Raw genomic sequence first — 18,591 nt, 5'->3', positions numbered from 1 at the left:
ATCCCAGAACGCAGCACCGCCTCCCAGAATGCGCCGCTCGTCCCGGCGCTCGGCGGCAGGTCGGGCCGCCTGTTGGCGGAAGGATCCGGGAAGCGAGCGCCGCGGCTCGCTTGGGAAGGCAGCGGTGGGCCGTGGTGGTGTGCTCCCGGGGCCGAGCCGGCCCGTGGAGCGGGGGGACGGGGGTCCTCCGGGCCTAGGAGGCCGTCTCGAGGCCGTCTGGGATCGGACGCGCTGGATCCTGAGCGGGACAGGGGATGGGACTGCGGCAGATGACCGGGCATCTGGTCCTGGTGGGCTGGACAGTGAGTGACCTGCTGGACGTGCGGTTATAGCTCCTGGCCGCTCGGTGCTGCGGGGAGGCGAGGACGCGATTTAGGGACCTGCCTAAGCATTCACCTTTGCTGCAGGTGCCTGTCCTTCCCCATTCCCGGGAAGGAGGGAGAGCGGCCAGAGGCTTGTTGTCTGCCTGCCCCTCCAAGCCTGCTTCACTGTGCCTGGCGCCTTCACAGAGGGTCGGGCCGGGGAGGAGAAGGCGGCCTGAGCCCTTCTCGTGGCAGCTCTGTGCCACCTCCTGGGGTTAGTCAGATCTTGCATTCCAGACTTTTACCCAGCCCCCTGGACATGAACGGTGGTCAGATTGAAGCCCTTCTGCAGACCTGGAAAGTCCCTACTGCTAGAGAACAAACCGAACCTGGTCCCGGAGCCTCTGCCCCAGGTTCCTCTGACAGCTGCAGCAACTCCCTCTGAGAGACCAAGAAGGGCCTGCATGAGTGGCAGCTGCTGGTGGTAGTGTGACATTGTGTTAGCCCTACCCCCCAGGCTATTTGGGGGGGCCTCGGATATTCCTGTTGCGGTTCTAGAAGAAAACTACATAGCCCGACACCTGCCTCTGGGATGCTAGGACCTATGGCATGACCATTCAGCATCCCTGTGGCAGTAACTCCCCCAGAAGATGCTAATGACTCCTTGGCAGGCTGGTGGCTGCCGTAGCTGGAGGGAATCCGTAAAGGCCCCAGGCTCTGCTTCTTGTAGGGATCCTGAAGGAGTAAGAGACAGAGTTCCTACCTGCCCTAGGGTGCCGGACAACTCCTCTCCCCAGGTAACACATGGGGGTGGTTAGCGGCAGAACCGAGGCCAGCCCAGGATGTGGACTCTACGTAGCGGCCTTTGCTGTGTCACTCACCCTGGCTCGTGAGGCCTGGAGAGCAGGCGGCCTCCTACAGATGTGTCATCGTCCAGGGGTGGGCCTGTGCCCAGAGAAGTGGCCCGGAGACAGGTGGTGCTGGGTAGGCATTAGCCCAGGCCCGGAGTGACAGGTGAGTGGCCAGTACTGAGATGGTCTGAGGCCTGCCTGCCGCGGCTCCTACACCACCGTTACCCCGTGTGTCCCGTGTTCCCCTCTGCCGCTTGGGCCCACCCGCAGCCCTGTGCAGGGTGGGGTCTGTGGCTCCTGGAGTATTAATAGGAGTTGGAGGCAGCCTGAGGGGTGTGACAAGAAGGTGTTCTGGAGGCAGCTAGTTCATGACCCCCAGTTCCCACAACCACAGGCCCTACGACAGACAGTTAGTTATTTGAAGTGTGGGCCTCGGGGTTGTCACTGTCAGGTGGGAATGCCACCCTATGTCACAGTGCTGTTTGGAGGTTACAGGAGAATGAAGGTAAAGGTCCCCCAGCCGTCAGGCAGGACCAGCCTCCCTGCTGACCACCTCCCAGCCCGTGGACGGCGCACGTCTAGCCATTTCCTTTCCCAAGCCTGTGGGTGTTCACGGGTTCTGTGGAACCTGAAACCTGCCTGCTCCCCTCCACCCTCCCTGGGTTATCACTGCTCTGGAGTGTTTGTGCTCCGTGGCTTTGCTCACACTTGTGCCTGGATGACCGTCCTTGTTTTTCAAGGGACGTTCCCTGGCTTCGCAGCTGGGGTTGGGGGTTGTCTCTTCGAACCCCCGCAGCTCTTCTGGTCAGCGGGCAACAACCAGGCACTGCATTCTCGTGTGGACACAGAGATTAAAACCAGTGTCCTGCCCACACTTCACCCAGGGCGGGGGAGGGCAGGCCAAGGTGTCCCAGGGGAAGGGACAGCTGGTGACAGCTGGGCCGAGGCTGCAGCCCTGGGCTGGCAACGCGCCACATCCCATCAGGATCCACCGTGTGGCTGACCCTGCCTCACCAGCAGGAGGCCAGCTCACTTGCTGTTGAAGTCATCCGGGGAGCCTGGACCCCTCCCTGGCTCAGGGTCAGAAGTTAGAAAGGGGTGTGCGCCCCAACTCAGGGCGACGGGACATGGGGAACAGCCCTGTGGGGGGACGCTGGAGCTGTCTCCAAGCTTCCCAAGGGCACACGATGGCATGTTCTCCTGTAACCCGCCTTGGATGCCCGAGTGTGGGAATGTGGGAACAGAAACTGCTGCGGCCAGCTGGTGACCACAAGGGACAAGCCGGAAGACAAAGACCAGCGTTACGGAGACTCCAGAGCAGAAGGATGAAGGACCTGGTGACGTCCCTGAGCTCCTGAACTTGTTGGTGCTAGAATGGTCCACTTTGGGATTTCTGGTCCTAGGTTGTAAATGCAGTTTTATTGTTTGAGTAAATTTTGAATCGGATCTTTTGTTGAAGCATAACTGACCCTGTGCAGAGACCTCTGTTAATTATCCACTGCTGTGTGTCCGATGGCCCCCAAAACTTAGGAACTTAAAACGATATGTATTATGTCACGGTTTCTGTGGATTAGGAATGCGGCAGCCGCTCCCGTGGGTGGTTCTGGCTGACGGTCTCTGAGGAGATAGCGGTCAAAATATTGGCCAGAACCGAAGTCCTCTGCAGGTTGGCTGGGCCTGGAGGCCTCAGTTCCTCGTGTGGACCTTCACGAAGCTACTTGGGTGTCCTCACATCATGGCGGCTGGGTTCTCCCAGAGCAAGCGACCCAAGGGAAAGGAGGGCGGAAGCTGCGGGGTTTCACGACCCAGCTCAGGTGTCCTGCTCCATCGCTCCCACAACACTCCTTTCGCTGGGAGCGAGTCACCCGGTGCAGCCCATACACCAGGGAAGGAGTGTCAGAGAGTGTGCGGACGAGCGTTAAGCCCCCCGAGGCGAGGGGTGAGATGAGAGTGGGGCGTGTGCGGGAAACGGAGGAGCAGTTGGGGAGCCCGGGCCCTGGCGTGGTCCACAGGCACTTTAAGGGATCGTGCCCTGTGCAGTGGGCTCAGGAGGAGGTCCTCGAGGCTAGGGTGGGAGAGTGAGCCCGAGGCCCAGGGTTTGAACCTGCGATGGAGGAGATTTAGTTTCTTTGAAGGTGCTCGGTGACTAGTCACATGAGTCAGAAAGAGGGAGGGTGCCCCGGGCCCTGTGGAATCGGAGGGACTAGCTTCATGCCCTGCCGGTTTAGGAAGCTCCTGGAACTCCCAGCAAAAGAACAGTCTTTGTTCAGGGACCGGCCTTGACGCGGACTTGGGCCAGGCACGTTCTCAGTTACACTGGCGGGTCTGAATGGCAGGGCAGTTTCTGGCCCACAGAACTGTGGGCCCTGTTTCCCACCCCCAGCAGCCAGAGAGGGGCCTAAGGTCCCGATCCTGTGGGCAAGTCTTTCTCTCCGGGAGTCTCCAAATGAGGGAGGGCGTAGGGCGAGGTCCCCCAGCCTGCAGGGGCCGCCTCCACCGTGCTTGTCCCAGAGCCAACTGCCCTCAGAACACTGCGGGATGGCAGGGGCCCGGGCCACCATCCCAGCAGGTCCAGGGGCCCAGAGCCTGGACCCCTCTGGAGTCACCTGGGCAAGGATTCTCCTGGCTGCTCTTGGCCACAAACCCTGTGGTACAGAGGGCCCGGGGTGGTTGTGGGGATTAGGTGAGGAAACGCAAAGTGTGTGGCTGGTTCCGGGTTAAGGGGGGTGGTCAGTGAGGGTCACGGCCCCGGGCTGTGGGGGTGGTCAGCGGGGGCCACAAATACGGGCTGCTTCTTTGGGCACGTCCAGGGTGGCGTGGGCGTCGGCCCCTAGAAGCCCAAGTCTCTCCTGTTCCCCGGCCCGAAGGTTCCAGCGGAAGGAACCTTCCCAGGCCAGGCTGGAACAGGGCCGCTCTGCCTTGCCCGGCTCGCGGTCAGTTCTCCAAGAGGAGTGGGTTCCGCCTCTAAGAGCTCGAAGGGTCCAACTCCTTTGAGACACTCTGTGTTGAGCTTGCGTGGTCCTCGCACATCCCAAAGGGAGGAGGCGACAGCCCAGGGGTGCATTGCTATAGTGGGGACACCGCCAGCACCCCAGACCAGGCCGACCTTGCCCACTGCGCTCTCTGCGACGGAGGGATGGATTCTTTTCAGGTGATGTTTTAGATAACATTTCTAAAGTAATAGTACAAGCTCCTAATAGGACCCTCCCCCCCCCCCCAACCTATTGCTCCCAGTGGCCCTAGGGGTCATGTGCATGATGATCACTTCCACAGTTGATGCTGGTTCTCCGAGGGGAGCCCACCTCTGGCCCTGGCTGTTCTGCGCATCCCGGGTCCTCACCCTCCTACCTGGGGAGCCTGGCTGCTCCCTTGTCTGTCCCAAAAATGCAGCTGTTGCCCAGCGTTCTGCCCCCAGCCCTGTGTGGTCACTACTGCCACTTGCCACCCCCCCTTCCGTGCACGTGGTGGCAGTGGCCAGTGTGAGCCCCTCCCCAGCTCTCCCGTATCTCTGGCAAGGTGCCTGGAGTGCTCCAGATGTCCTCTCCCTCGTCAGCATGGGTGGGTCCCTGAGGAGTGATGGTGACGGGAAGGCCACCCAACTGCCAGCCTGTAGCTGAATGAGAAACACGCCTTGTTGAAAACGTTGGTATTTCAGGGGTGTTTGTTGCTGGAGTGTGACTTAGCTTGTGGCCTAGAAACCAGCCCCTAGAAGAGGGTGCCATTCTATCAGAACACAGGACATGTGTGCCGTGGGCGTGGGGCCGGCGGGGCCGCTCCGGAAGTGGAAGCGTTGGCAGGTGGGGTTCCATGGTGGCTGGCACAACACGGTCAGCACCCGGCCGGGGTGACTCACAAGGCAGGTGGTGTGTGATGTGCTCGAGAGCCTGGTGGGAGAGTGGCAGCATGTGTTGGTCACAGGCAGCGTTGGGCAAGAGACTACAAGGAGGAGATGGGCCAAGAAAGTGTTGCCCGGGCTGCGAGCTGGGAGGGAAAGGAATGTTGAAAGGCCAGGAACGCAGGGCCTCACGGGGCCGGGAGTGCTCCGGCTCGCCCCAGAGGGTCGCTCAGAGCCAGGACTGTGACAAGGACTGTGACAAGGACATTATCAAGGAGATGGGCGTCATCCTGCTAGCTGTGACAGCTGGGAGTTGCTTCTGAGCTTTGCAAAGTCAGGAGAGAGCGGGCAGGTGGAGCGGCAGGCAGGGAGCAAAGTGCACCCGGCAGCATCCGGGAAGGCACCGTGGCCGTGGAGCTGCGGGCAAGTCCGCGGCAAGACCGGCATCGTGAGAGCGCCGAACTGCCAATGAGACCAAGAGCCCGGGACTGAAAAGGGTGTGACTAGAGACTTGAAATTAACCTCCCCTCTTGCAGGGAAGAGGCCGAGAGAGCAGCTCAGCCCCAACAGGGCTTCTCGTTGGCACCTGGTTTGGGAAGAGAACGGATCCTCCTGAGGGGCCACAGAGAGCCCAGGACGAGGCCTCTTGCAGGGCACCAGGATTGCTGTGGGGCGGGGGCTGCCGGACGCCTCCTGTGTTCTCCCTTCCGCAAGGACGTTGCTGCAGTGGCCCTGTCCGTCCCCCGCAGGGTGGGTGACCAGCCTTCCGGTTCCCAGGTTTCTGGGCTGAGTGGAACCCCACTCAGCCCTGATGCACAAACCCACGCTCATGGAGACCACCCGAGATGCTGGGTGCGTGGGGACCGGGCCGTCCCCCGGGGCAGAGGGGTCTAGAGAGCAGAAAAGTCCACGGGATACTGGTGACCTGGCGGCTGGGCGAGACGCTGCAGTCCTCTCAAGTCCCAGCCCCCTGTGCAGAGTGCGGCTCTGTGCCCGGGGCTGGCCTGTGGCCCAGGTGACGTGTCCTTTCTGGGCCTGGCGTGAGGCTCTGCAGGAGACTGAGCCCGTGGGCGATCGTAAGCAGAACCCGGCTCAGCCCTTGGCCTCAGCGGGTGCGTCACACCCCCCTTCCACCGCTCAGCCAGTCGCCCTCCGTGGCGGACACCCAAGTGGAGTCCCCGACCTCCTTCTTCTCTGAGCCCCACTCGCACCTGTAGCGTCTGCCACGGTGGTGCCGGTGGCTGTTGGCCCTTGGCCATCCAAGATCAAACTTGCCCCCACCATGCACCCCTGCCTTTACTCCAGCTAGGGATGGGGGCCGCCCCTGAGAAAGGCCCAGAGGGAGGGTGGTGACAAGCGGCCTCCTCCGCTTTGGTGTTCGAGGGCCTGGGCGGGGAGGGCGGGGCTGGCCTGCTGCTGGTCCTCAGAACCCCAGGCTGCAGGGCAGGATCCGGGGCCTCTGAGGGCAGAGCCAGGAGTGGCTGGAGTGCAAAGGAAGCCCCTTCCGCCCCATCAGCAGCCCCCTGCCCGAGCACAGGCCAGGGTGGCCAGGTGCACGCGGAAGACGAGCTGGGACGAACAGGCCGGGGGGCTGTTTGCAGAGTGGAGGTTTAATGGGACGATCACGGTGACCCGGCTGCAGGGCCCCCAGGCCTCTCCCTCACGGTGGGAAAGAGTACCAGCACCAGCACCACCTGCCCTCTTCCCTGTGGGGTGTTACAGCCGCGAGACAGACTGTCCTGGGGCCCGGGACCCCGTGTTCCCTGAGGGGCTAAGGCTTTCTGGGGACCCCTTCCCAGGGAGGTCCACCCTCTCCTCAGTGTCCCCTGGCCTTACACTAAGGGCATGTCTGTGTCCTTGTCCTCTGCCAGGGGCCGGCTGAGGCTGCCGACCCCAGCAGCGGGGTGCGGGACTCCGTGGGCAGGAGGCCCGCCGTGAGGACGGCGCGGCCCGGGCTTCCCGGCGGACGTAAGGCACAGTGTGGCAGTCGCCGTGGGACTGCGGGGCTGTCACCCCGGGGGCAGTGCCCGGCGGTCAGTGTTGAGACAGGCATGGCGTGTGCTGGCCTCTCCGGGCCTGCAGTGCAAGAGAGCTGGGGGACCAGGTCCACGGGCCTCGCCGGCCGTGAGGAGGTCCCTGGCAGAGCCGGCAGGAGGGAGCTCACGGCCAGAGGCGAGGCACAGTCACGGCGGGCCCGGGGCTACAGAAGGCACAATCGTGGTGTCTGGGAGGTCAGGGCTAGGCAGACACGTTGACGTCCCTGAGAGAAATGGCGGCACCGGGGGCCTCGTCCCCGAGCAGCAGGGCCGGTGCTTCTGGGTCCACCTCCGAGTCTGCTCCGGCACCGCCTTGTTCCGCGCTGGGCTCGGCGCCAGGGCCCAGGCCCTGGGACAGGATCTGCTGGATGGTCCTGCGCAGGTTGGGGTGAAGCCGGCCCTGGGTCTGGTAGAACACCTCCAGGGCGAAGGACTTGAGGGCGCCGGTGCAGAGGTCCTCGTACAGCGGGATGGTGTACATGCGGGACATCTGGGGAGGTCGGCACACTGTGGCCCCGGGCCTTCCCTGGCCCAGCCTGCCAGCCCAGCCACCCCGGCCTGTGGTCACACTGCCGGAGGCCTCTCAGCCCCCACTGCTGCGGGCCTTCCGCAGAGGCCTCGTCTCCAGGGAGCTTGGGTTCAGGGGCAGTGAAGGGGGACAGGTGTGCGGGGCGGGGAGGCTGGAGCCCAGGACCCTCGGATACCCGTGGGGCCACAGTCCGGGGGCTGGACTGCCCACGGGCACAGAACCCGGTATGCCTAGACCTCCAGACTCTACTCCCGGCTTTGACCTCTGGAGGACACGGCCTCCCCTCCCATCTGGTGTGTGTCCCCAGTGCCAACCCAGACGCCGTGTGTCTCCCACCTCCTCCTGGACACCATCCATCATCCTCCCAGATGCCCGGCCTGCTGGGTGAAGCCGTGGGGGCGGGGCCTGGTGCGGGAGGCCATACCTGGCTCTCGAGGAACCGCCGGACCCGGTGGAGGTCGGGGTAGTAGTCGTTGCGGACGACGATCTGCAGCCAGCGGATACGGATCTCGGCGTTCATGGAGTCCAGCAGGGACGAGTAGCACTTGGACAGGCGCATCACCACCTCTGCCGGGCCACACGCAGGTCAGGGCCGGGCAGGCACACTCCGCCCCAGCCACCCTGGCAGCCGCAGGACCTACCCTGGGGCAGCGGGGACCCATCCAGGAGCCGGTCCAGGAAGAGCGCTGTCTGGAAGGTCCTCCACTTGGAGATGTCGATGGCACTGGCAGAGGCGGCCGCCTGGTCCAGAGGCTCCGCGGTCCACAGCTGGAAGAGGGCCTCCACGGGCCGGGTCAGGCTGGAGCCCTGGGACAGGTCCGGCTCGGCCAGTGGGGGGCCCGTGGCGTTGAGCCAGCGCTCGAACTCCAGCCCTGCCGGAGAGATGCCGTCCTGGGGTCCCCACCCAAAGCCAGCTTGCCCCGGCGACCCTGGACTCTCAGAGCGTCCCCGGGTGTGACTGTCCCGGGGCCTGGGAGCCCCAGGGCAGGGGCAGTTAGGGGAGGCCGGGGTCCGCTCTGGCGCCTGCCACCTGGAGCTGCAGGAAGGGCTTCTGTGAAGCAGCGCAGGGAGGCCTGAAGACTGAAGCTGGTGGCTGAGGGCCCCTACACCGCCATGCTTCTCATGGGTACAAAGCAGCGAGGCACTTTAAACCCAACCTCAGTGCCCGGGGTGTGTGTGTGGGGGGTGGGGGGCGGGTGCACCGAAGGGCCTCAGGGAGGGGCGGAGGAGCAGGGGGTGGGGCGGCGACCTGCTTTAAAGCCTGGGGCAGCTGGGGGGGGGGCACATGTGCTGCTGTTCCCCACCCCCAAAGGCCCTCAGTGCTTTTATTAATCCTTCCGAAACCAAGCCACGCTGCCCACGCCTCCCAGCCACGCTTCATTGCTCTCTAGCAAATCTTGGCTCTCCCTAGACGTCCGACACCTCCAGTCTCTCCTTTGGCCCCAAGCCCTCGGAGCCCCAGAGACACCTCTGTGGGTAAGGCACAGGTGGGCCAGCTGGCCTCAGGCAGCTCTGAGGCAAACCTCCCTCTGCGCAGCCAATCATGCCCCAGGCCTTTTGCGCAAGGTGCCGGCTTTTCAGCCTGCTTGACCTAAGGGCTACCTCCTCAGGGAAGCCTCCTGGGCCCCACGAAGCTGGGAAACACACTGTCCTCTCTGCAGCCACGGGGTCCCAACCTGAGGACCGTGCCATCCAGCCAGGGTTGGCTGACGGGGGGGGCGGACGAACCCCAGGGGGGGCCTTTCTCCAGGCAGGAGCGGCATCCTTTGCAGCAGAGCCTCCCCTCCCCCGCCCCCGCTCACACCCGCTGCGCCCCTGGTGGGCTGAAGGCCAGCCGGACGCGGACATGTGGCCGGCGGTGGCCTCACCTGCCCGGCAGTCCACACTTTGCTCCTTCAGCTCTGGGAAGAAGCTCAGGAAGGAGTCCAGCAGGTCCTGGGCCACCACGCTGGTGAACTTGTACTTCTCCACGTAGGCCTGCGCAGGTGGGGCAGGGCTCAGGAAGGCTGCGGGCGGGGCGCGCCAGCCTCCACCAACGCAGGGGTGGGCGCAGAGGCACCCGTGTGGCCACGTGGACCTTGCCGAGTGGCCGAGACCGGGAGGAGCCGGAGGGAGGAGGCGGTGCCCTGCACCGCTGCCGTCAGGCCCCCCCTTGACTCCACGCCGCCCTCCAGGACAGAAAGCGGCCCCGGGAGCTGGGGAGGGGCTCAGGGCGGGTGGAGGGCAGGGCCTGTCCCGGGGAGAGGGCTGCTCACTCGGAGAAAGTCGTCAAAGCGCTGGGGGTCTCCACACAGCTGGGACAGGTAGTACACGAAGCAGTAGCCCTTCTCGTATGTAAACAGGTTCATCAGGTGGCTGGGATTCACTCCTGCAAGGGGAAGAGCCCTGGCTCTGGGCGGCGTCCCGGCCCTCCTACGTCTGGCGGGAAAGGGGGCCGGGGTGGTCGGGCGCTGCGGAGCAGGAAGGGCTCACAGCTCCTGTCCCTCACGTCCCCAGAGCCCTGGGCGCTCGCCGATGGGGCCTGCCCTGCCCGCGGGGCCTTGGAGGAAACCGAGGGCCCGCACATCATGGTGGCCAGCGCTCAGAGCCCGTGAGAGGCGGCGGCAGGCTGAGGGAGCCTAGGGGAGGCCTTCCTAGGGCTGGGGGCACCCAGCCTGGCCTTTGCAGGGATCCAGCCAGAGACGCCACAGCCAGAGGAAGCAAGGGGTGGTGAGGCCCTTCGGGGCGACGTCTGCAGGGCCCAGGGCAGGGCCTGGCGGGAGTACCTGGCGGGAGCGGGTACCTGGCAGAAGTGGGTACTTGGCGGGAGCGGGGCCTGGCGGGAGCGGGTACCTGGAGGGAGTGGGTACCTGGCTCCAGCTTGACCTGCAGCTTGCTGACCGGGCTGTCCTCTCCGAGGAGCTTCATCTGCCTGTGCAGGGCATCCAGGCGGAAGGCCGTCTCCAGACAGGTGAAGGCAGCCCCTGGACGGGGACAGGAGGGCAGTGGAGGTGGGAGGGGGCAGGGCCAGCCTGAGCACCCGGGCAGGTTCGAGGCCGCTCCCCGCCCTGAGCCTCGTGGGGCTAACCCAAGACCAGCCCGCCGGACACGCACGCGGCAGGGGACCGCGCACCCCAGGGGCCGGGCTGGGCTCTCAGCCCCTTGCACAGTACCCCGGACGGCCCTGGCCCCGGCCTGGCCGTGTGGGGCTCCTACCGTCCCCCCACCCTTCCCGCAGCCAGCCGGCGGCAGTACCGTAGGTCTCGGTGGTGATGCGGCGCTGGGCGTAGGTGGCCAGGCCCTCACTCAACCACATCTCTTCCCACGTGGCGTTGGTGACGGCGTTGCCGAACCAGCTGTGGGCCACCTCGTGGATGACGTCGATGACCAGGAACTCGTCACTCTCCAGGATGGAGGAGATGATGAAGGTGAGGCAGGGGTTCTCCATGGCCACGATGGGGAAGGAGGGCGGCAGGAAGACAATGTCGTACCTGCCCCGGGCGGGAGGGCGGGCGAGTGACCGTGAGAGGCCCGGAGGGCCTTCTACCCCCAGACATCAGACGGGGGACCCTCCCCGTAGGCCCTCATTCACCCCTCGGGAAGGCAGGACTTGCCCTCTGACCCGCCCGCCGTGTAGCCCGCCGGGCTCCCGGGCGCCCCGGGACATACCTGCCCCACATGTACGGCCCGTAGAGCCGCTCGGCTGCGCTCAGCCACTGCTCCACTGCGCCCGACAGCTTGCTGGTAGCCGTGGGCAGGAGGCACGGCTCGGCCCACACGCGGCTCCTAATACAGGGCGGAGAGGGTGGGCAGAGGCCGAGCGGCCCCCACCCCACTCGCCCGCAGGCCTTCCCTCTCCTTCTGGGCTCAAATACCACCCACGCCTCCAAGAGCAGTCAGCCTGCTGCCCGCCACCCCACCTCACGGGAGGGCCGCCACGCAGGCCCTTCCCGCGGCAGCGGCCGAGCCACACGCCAAGGGGGTGGCTCGCTTCCCCTTGTTGCTGGGTACAGATAACCCACCCAGGCTCGAGGGTGTGTCGGGCTCTGGTGTGGCCCCAGCAGGAGGACACTATGGAGGGGAAGAGCCCCGGCTTCTGGCCGGGGCCAGGGGAGGGTGGGGTAGGAGGAGCCTGGCAGTGCGAAGCAGTGGGAACCACGGTGTGGGGGTCCTCGGCAGGGCAGCCACGGACGCGGGCCTCGTGTCCAGCCCACGGCGGGATTTCCCCCCAGCCTGGGCCCCAGGCAGCAGCAGCTGCTGCTGCAGGAAGCGGTGGCCCTACCTAGGCCCGATGTCTGCCGGCTGGAGGTCCCCGGCCACCAGGGCCACGAGGTAGGCGGGCACAGGGTGCTCCATGTGAAAGCGGTAGACGCCCTCCTCCTCCACGTACGTGCTCTGCGTGGCACTCATCAGCACCTGCACCCCCGACGGGGCCTGCGTGCGAGGAAGCCCCACCCATCAGGGCACCCCATGGCCTTGATGGGGAACCCCGCATCCCCCCGCAGGGCGCCCCACGTCCGTGATGGGAAATCCCACGCCCCCTGTCAGGGTAACCCATGTCTTCAATGGCGGGTCCACAAGGTGGGTCAGGGAATCCCGTGTCCGGGGTGGGGAGCCCCGCCCCCGACGGGCACCTCTCCTCCCAGAGAGCCTCCACGCTACGCTGGGCACCCCGGTCAGGCTGCCCCCCCACCGCCGCCCTGCGCTGGGGCTCCCTCTCGGAGGGTGGCGAGGAGGTGGGCCAGGCTGGTGGACGCTGACCTTGACGACGGCCGAGTAGGTGCACTTGACGGCGGGCGTGTCGAAGCAGGGGAAGAAGGAGCGGTTGCACACCGAGTGGCCCTGGGTGAAGACGAAGGGCTTGGCGTTGCCGTAGGTCAGCTCGGGGTCCAGCCACCAGATCTGCAGGCGGGCAGCGGGCAGGGCATCAGCGCCACCCTCCCCGTCACAGTGGGCCGCGGCCCCTCTTCCCGGCGAGGCACGAGGGTCCCTGTCCCGCGGAAAGCATCATGCGGACAGGTGGCCGGGACACCTCTGCCAACCACGCCTTATTTCCGGGAAGCTGGGCAGGTTTCCTGGGGAGAGCAGGGCCTCGGGGAAGTGGCCCTTGACCAGTGGTCCCACTCAGGCTTCTCGGCCCTGGGCCTCTGGGGACGGCGGCCAGAGAGGAAGACAGTGAGGGCCTGGGGGCTGGGGGGAGATGGTCCCATTGGGCTCCTCCAGAGCCAACAGCCACTCCTGGTCACTGTCGCTTGCCTGCGCCTCCGGCAGGCAGGGCAGCTGACCCAGAGCGCGGCCTCTACTACGTCACCAGAGCCAGTAGGAGGCCGTGCGTCCAGGAGCCAGCCCAGGGAATTGAGCCTCCTGGCCCCTGCTCCTCCTCCCAGCCTCCAGAGGGAAACTGACGCCCAGTCTGAAGCACGCCCAGATTCTCACAGGCCGGCAGCCGGCAAAGGGAGCCAAGAAGGTGCAAATGGGGGGAAACCAGAGCTTCCCGATGAGCCACACACTGGGAGGGAACTCCTGAGCCCAGGGCCGCCCCTGGGAATGCGGTTATCCTCTCCGGGAGGGACCCCATGGGGGGATGGGCTCCGGGCCAGGAGAGGACGGGCGGGACAGGAGTGGCCCCGAGGAGGGCCACTGGTGCACGTGTGCGGCCCCTGAATCTGTTCTTCACACGCTCCCCTCTGTCAGCACATGATCACTGAAGCAAACTGGGTTGTTCGTCGTCCGCTTCAGCGCCCAAGCGCACAAGGGTCCTCCCAGGGCAGTTACGAAAGGACCCCAACCCCCCACAGCCTCTGCAAGTGATGGATTGGTGGAGTCCACAGCTGCGGGCCACCGCGGCTGCTGGCCGGCCATTGACGGTGTTTCATGCTGAAATCACAGAAGCAGTGGACACCAGATCCAGGGGGGCCTCCCTTCCCCGCAGACCACACAGACCCCAGACCCAAGTGGATCCCTAGACCCGGCAGGGCCGCCTACCCGGCCCCGGCCAGACGCTGGCCAGTGTTCACAGGTGTCTTTAAAACTTCCCTCTGGCTGCTCTGTCTCTGTCCCCTCACTATGGGCAGCCCGTGGCGGCATCTTCTTTTTCTGCTGACCCTCGACGTGCACAAGGCCTGTTTGTGGAGCCTGTTCAACACTGCAGACTCCCAGGCCCCACCCCAGAGCCTTCTGGGGCCAGGACCCAGGAATCTGCATTAAGGAGACTCTGCAGTGGACGGTGTGACCGGTGGCCCTTGGCCCACGCTGGGGACGGCTCCCAAGGTCCCCCAGACCCCCTTCAACCTTACTTTCCCCTCTCACACCTACTCCACCACCACAGCCTCCCCTTCCACTGACTCCTCCCTCCCCTGTGGTCCTCCTCAGGCTCCGCCCAGCTCAGCCCCCCACCCCCACCCCCATTTCCCACTCCTCATGTCCACTCGTGGGCCCAGCCAGAGAGGGCGCACCCCACACTGGTCTCCCCTTAGCCTAGCAGAGACCAATGGGGTCCACAGTCCTCCCTGGGAGTGGGGGGCTGGGGCAGACCCCCAGACAGGTGGGACCCTGCCCCAGAGGTGAGCCACCAGGTCCAAGGGGCAGAGGCACAGTTGCAGATGGGCTGGTGACGCCTCTAGACATCACAGTGCAGGAAGAAAGCTGTCCTTAACAGGGTGGGTGGGATTCAGGAATGGGACGCAAGAGACATCCCAGAGTCTGCAGCACCCTAAACTGACTCTGGAGGTGGGGGGACCCACGGACAGGGCCTCCCAGGAAGCGACAGCCTCACCTGGCACAGGGATGGGTTTAGGGATTTAAGCCTGAGTCCTAGAACAAACCAGGAAAAGAAGGGGACTCTGTGCACGGTCCCCGAGCCCCGTGGCCTTCACGCAGGACAGTGGGTGCCTGAGGTCAGACGCCAAACCCTGTGTGCTCTGCAAGCGATCCAGCTCACGTGCCAGGCCCCTGTCACCCCACCCACAGCTGCGCAGTCTGTGTGGGGACCATGGCGCCCCTCCCTGCTCCAAGCACCCATAGAAAGCCCAGGGACAACGGCCACTCTTGCTGGCAGCCTGCTGAGGGTCCGGGCCCCACCATTCTGCTACTCATGGCCTTGAGTGGACCAGACACGAGGGTTCCAAGCTCACAGAACAAGTTCAGGGAGAAGCACACCTTCGTTCTCACTGCATGCTGGGAGCGTGTCTGCCACCTGTCAGAGCCCCACCCTAGCTGAGCAGGCAGCGGGGGGCCAGCACACTGGTGGGGGCTCAGGGGAGGAGGTGGGGGCGGGGCCTGCTCAGGGCCCCCAGGAATCGGGCAGGAAGCCTGCAGGTGTGCCTCTGGTCCGGGCTCTTCCCATCCTGACGTCAACTTGGTGGCTCCTGGCCTGATGCCGCTACGCCACCTGTCCCTTTGCAAGCTGCGGGCAGTGACGGACGGAACCTCTCGGGGCCTCCCAGAGCCGCGTGCGTGTGGTGTACATGGGGGAGCGGGGTGTCACGCGTGTGTTGTCCACATGGGGACCCAGGGAACCAACCGCGTGCCGCGGGAACGAAAGACCTGCTCCTTCCTGGAAGCCTCACCACGGAGCAGGGGTGCCGCAGACACGGCGCCCCACCTGCGCCACCCAGGCTTCTCGGCAGAGCCTTCGGGCCGGCGGGCGTCCCGGGCCCAGAGCCCGGCAGAGCCTCTGTAAGTGCCTGTGGGGCCACCCGGCTGCAGCATCCACCAATCCTCGCGCAGGGGGGCCCAGGGCACCAGAGCCAACCCGGCCCTCTCTGTCTCCGCTCTGGCAGGCCTGTCCCTCATGCCACCTCCAGAGAACACATCAGGTGCCCCCGAGTCCTCTGAAGACACAGGTCCCACGGAGGCCCTTCCACGTCCGACACCACCCACTGGCCTGCCCTGGTGCCAAGCTCCGGCAGATGTATGGCTTGGCTTGTTCCCACCAGAGGCGGCCCTCGTCCCCAAGCAGGGACCATCTCTGCACAACTGAAGGGAGAGGCCTCCCTTGGTGGCATGCAGTCCCCTGCCCCCGCCGGGCCGGCACCAGGACTCTCGCTCAGCCCAAGTCTCCTAAGACTCGGAATCACTGAGGGCACCTGAACGGGGCCCCAGGGCCAGGGGGAGCAGTGCTAGGCCAGAGGCCACGGACCCCTGCAGGTGCCCTCTCTGCAGGTGCCCCAGGCGCAGAGCCCGGGTTAACGCCCTCTAACCTGGCAGCGCGGGGAGAGGCCGCCCAGAGACGGCCCTGAGACCAGCCCACAGCCCCGGCGGACTCACGGCGGGGGCGTCGGTCGAGGTGTAGCGCAGGATGACCTGGAAGGGCTGGTGCGCCTGCAGCTCGGGCGGCAGCGTGACGGTGAGCGAGGAGCCGTAGTCGGTGAACGGGTCCACCCTGAAGGCCAGCGGGCAGCAGTCGGGCTCGGCGCCGGGCGCCTCGGGGAAGGCGGGCAGCGGGGGCGGCGGCGCGGACCCGGGCCCGGCTGCGGCGAAGGCGAAGGCGCAGGGCGGCTCGGCGGCGGCGGCGGCGGGGGCGCGGCGGAAGGCGGCCGAGTGCAGGCGCAGGGCCGGGTGCGCGTCGAGCACGAGCGCGCGGGGCGCGGGCCGCAGCGCGCACAGCTCGAGCACCAGGCAGCCGGCCAGCTCGCGCGCCTCGGGCCGCAGCTCCAGGCCCAGCTGCAGGTGGCGGAGGCGGAAGAGCTGCGCGCTGGAGGCCGAGGCCACGTCCAGGGCGGGCGGCGGCTCCGGCGGCGGGCGGGCGGGCGCGGCCTCGGCGCCGGGCGCCTTGCAGCAGCAGCACTGCGCCGCCATAGCCGCCCGCGCTAGGTGAAATCCATGGGCGGCGGCCGCGGCGGGCCGCCGGGAGCGGGCGAGGGGCGCCGGGCGGCGGCGGCGGAGGCGGCGGCGGCGGCGGTGGCGGCGGGGCGCGGGCACAACAGGAAGTCGCGCCGGGAGCCGCCCGGCCCGGCCCCGTGCCGTGCACCGCCCCGCTCGGGCTCCGCTCGGCCGCCGCCGGGGGCGCTGTGCGCGGGGCCGGGCCCGGGGAGCCGGGGACGCCGTGCGCACGGGACCGGGGCGGGGCGGCCGAGGAAGCTGGGCGCCGAGGGGGACCGGAGGTCCGGGGCGCTCCTCCGGGGGCCGGGCCGGGGAGCCGGAGGCTCTGGGAGCCGGGGACGCCGGGTGCAGGTCCGGGGGGCAACGCGTGAGGGGTTGGGACGCCGTGCGCGAGGCGGGGCTGGGGAGCCGGGAGAGCTGTATGCGGGGAGCCCGGGGACACCGTGCGCGGGGATGGGTACTAGGTGCGGGGCGGGCCAGCAAGCCGGGGAGGGGGGTGTTGTGCATTGGGGGACCGGGGCGCACAGGGGCCTGGGTGTACCCTTGGCATCCCAAGCGGCATCCCAAGCCCTGTGCGCTTCTCTCGCGGCTTCTCAGGGCTGCCGTGAGACAGGTTCCTAGGGGTAGTGGCTGCTTAGTGCGGTCTCTGCCGGTGCAAAGCCTGGAAGTGTATACACCCCTCCCCCGCGCCCCCTCCATCGTGAGGCCAGTAGTCTGTGTTGCGGAGCCTGGGGGCCTTAGGACTGTGCTGTCATATAAGGTAGCAGTAGCCGCATGTGGCTGTTTAGATTTAGCCAAAGTGTTAAGTTTATTCCTCCGTGGCACTAGCCATAGCTCAAGGTCTCCAACCAGTGTGTGTAGGGTAGCGTGTGGCTAATGGCAACCGTACTGGATGGAGTAGATGTTCGTTCTGTTGGACAGTGCTGCCTAGAGGGCCGGCAGGGCCCCGGAGACGAGATTGTTGTTCAGGAGGTGGTGTTGGGGCGGTAACAGGGATCTGGTCTGCCCCCGTGCCACCTTGCAGGGTCCTGTCCCGCGGCCTGGATCCAGAGGAGAGGGCTGCAGACCAGTGAGGAGGTGCAGATGCCCAGTGAGCAAACATCAGGTGGATCTTGAAGCCTTGGAATGTGAGGGGCCACCCTCTGAACGTAAGAATTCAGATCTTTGGGGAGAAGGGGCTTTTTGGCCCGGGAGGACATCCAGGAACCTCACACACTTCTTTTCTCTGCTCAGTTGTGGTGTGGGATGGAAGTTGCTCCTGACCAAGGCATCATCCCCGAGTAATATTTAACCCTTCTGGACTCTGTCCCCATCTGTAACCCATGTGATGGTGCCCACCGTCCTCCCTGGGGGTGGGGGAGGGATGGGGAAGGATGGTTGGCTGGGAAGGAGGCCCATGTTCGCTGATGTGGAGCATGTGCACTGAGACGTTGCTTTAATTTTCCCATGGGTCCTCGGGTCCCCATGTGTCCTCTTAGCAGGGGTAACACAACCTCCCTGTTGGGGCACCTGGCTCAAACTCACCAGGAGCCCCGGGGCTCACACAGCCACCTGAAGGAGGAGGTCAGTCCTATGTCTGAGACTCGAGAGAGGAGAGCGGGGGTCTGATTGGTCCTCACCAAGTTCAGGTGGCCGAGTTCCCGCCCAGGTGGCAGTGGCCCTGAAGTGCCAAGGGTGGAGGGTTTTAGATGGCACTCCCAGTTTTATGAGCTTCTCAGAGCCCCTTCCCCCAGGCCAGTTGGTCGGGGCTGGAAGGACATCATCAGGACTGCACATGGGTGCCCACACTAGCCTGCCCCAGCCCCCCCTCAGGCGGGTCGACCAACCATCTGTGCCCTCAGAAGCCATCAGGGGCTTCTTGCCCTCCTGGTCCCCTGGACTTGGGGGAGCAGCGGTTACATCTCATCCCTTCCCTGCTGGAGGGCCCTGGGCATCTCCCCAAGGTGAGTTCTGCACACAGGGTGGAGGGAGGAGAGGTGGTAAGGAGGGAGGAGAGGGAGGAGAGTGGGGGCACCTGCTACCCCCTATTTATGTCAGGAACCAACACAAGCCAGTTTTAGAGCAGACACATGTGTTATGCAGTAGTGTTCCCCTCCTGACCGTGAGGCCCACAGATGGGGATGCTGTCACTGTCCCCACCCTCCACCCTGTCTCTGCCCTTCAGGGGACAGAGCCTTCAGCACGGCCCCACGGCCCTTCCCTGTAGCCCATCTGGCTGTCCTCCCTCCCTTCCCCT

General features: G+C 65.8%; 2 protein-coding genes across 2 annotated transcripts in view; one reads left to right on the top strand and one right to left on the bottom strand.

Annotated features, from left to right (window-relative positions):
• Positions 1 to 6,580: 6,580 nt before the first annotated feature.
• Positions 6,581 to 16,434, bottom strand: RNPEPL1 (arginyl aminopeptidase like 1). The gene is made up of 11 exons (XM_047846611.1): positions 15,801 to 16,434; positions 12,294 to 12,434; positions 11,815 to 11,966; positions 11,202 to 11,318; positions 10,788 to 11,023; positions 10,403 to 10,516; positions 9,809 to 9,921; positions 9,422 to 9,530; positions 8,195 to 8,425; positions 7,978 to 8,120; positions 6,581 to 7,514 (listed from the first exon to the last, which is right to left on the bottom strand). Exons 1-11 carry the CDS (start codon positions 16,329 to 16,331, stop codon positions 7,227 to 7,229), a joined length of 2,175 nt encoding a protein of 724 aa, XP_047702567.1. The 5' UTR covers positions 16,332 to 16,434; the 3' UTR covers positions 6,581 to 7,226.
• Positions 16,435 to 17,294: 860 nt separating this feature from the next.
• ANKMY1 (ankyrin repeat and MYND domain containing 1) overlaps positions 17,295 to 18,591 on the top strand; it is a 50,514-nt gene continuing 49,217 nt past the window's right edge. The window contains exon 1 of the mRNA XM_047846464.1: positions 17,295 to 17,503. The gene's annotated coding sequence lies outside the window, so the exon portion shown is untranslated. The remainder of the gene's footprint in view (positions 17,504 to 18,591) is intronic.

The sequence above is a fragment of the Prionailurus viverrinus genome, unplaced genomic scaffold (genome assembly GCF_022837055.1).
Source record: "Prionailurus viverrinus isolate Anna unplaced genomic scaffold, UM_Priviv_1.0 scaffold_39, whole genome shotgun sequence".
NCBI lineage: Eukaryota > Metazoa > Chordata > Mammalia > Carnivora > Felidae > Prionailurus > Prionailurus viverrinus.
This window is presented reverse-complemented; position numbering and strand designations above follow the sequence as displayed.

Coding starts and splice junctions, on each gene's coding strand:
- RNPEPL1 (XM_047846611.1), bottom strand. CDS start 16,331: ATGGCGGCGCAGTGCTGCTGCTGCAAGGCGCCCGGCGCCGAGGCCGCG. Junction 11,024..11,201: donor GGGCCGTACATGTGGGGCAG/GTATGTCCCGGG, acceptor CGCCCGGGGCAG/GTACGACATTGTCTTCCTGC. Junction 9,922..10,402: donor GCAGGTCAAGCTGGAGCCAG/GTACCCACTCCC, acceptor TTCCCCTTGCAG/GAGTGAATCCCAGCCACCTG.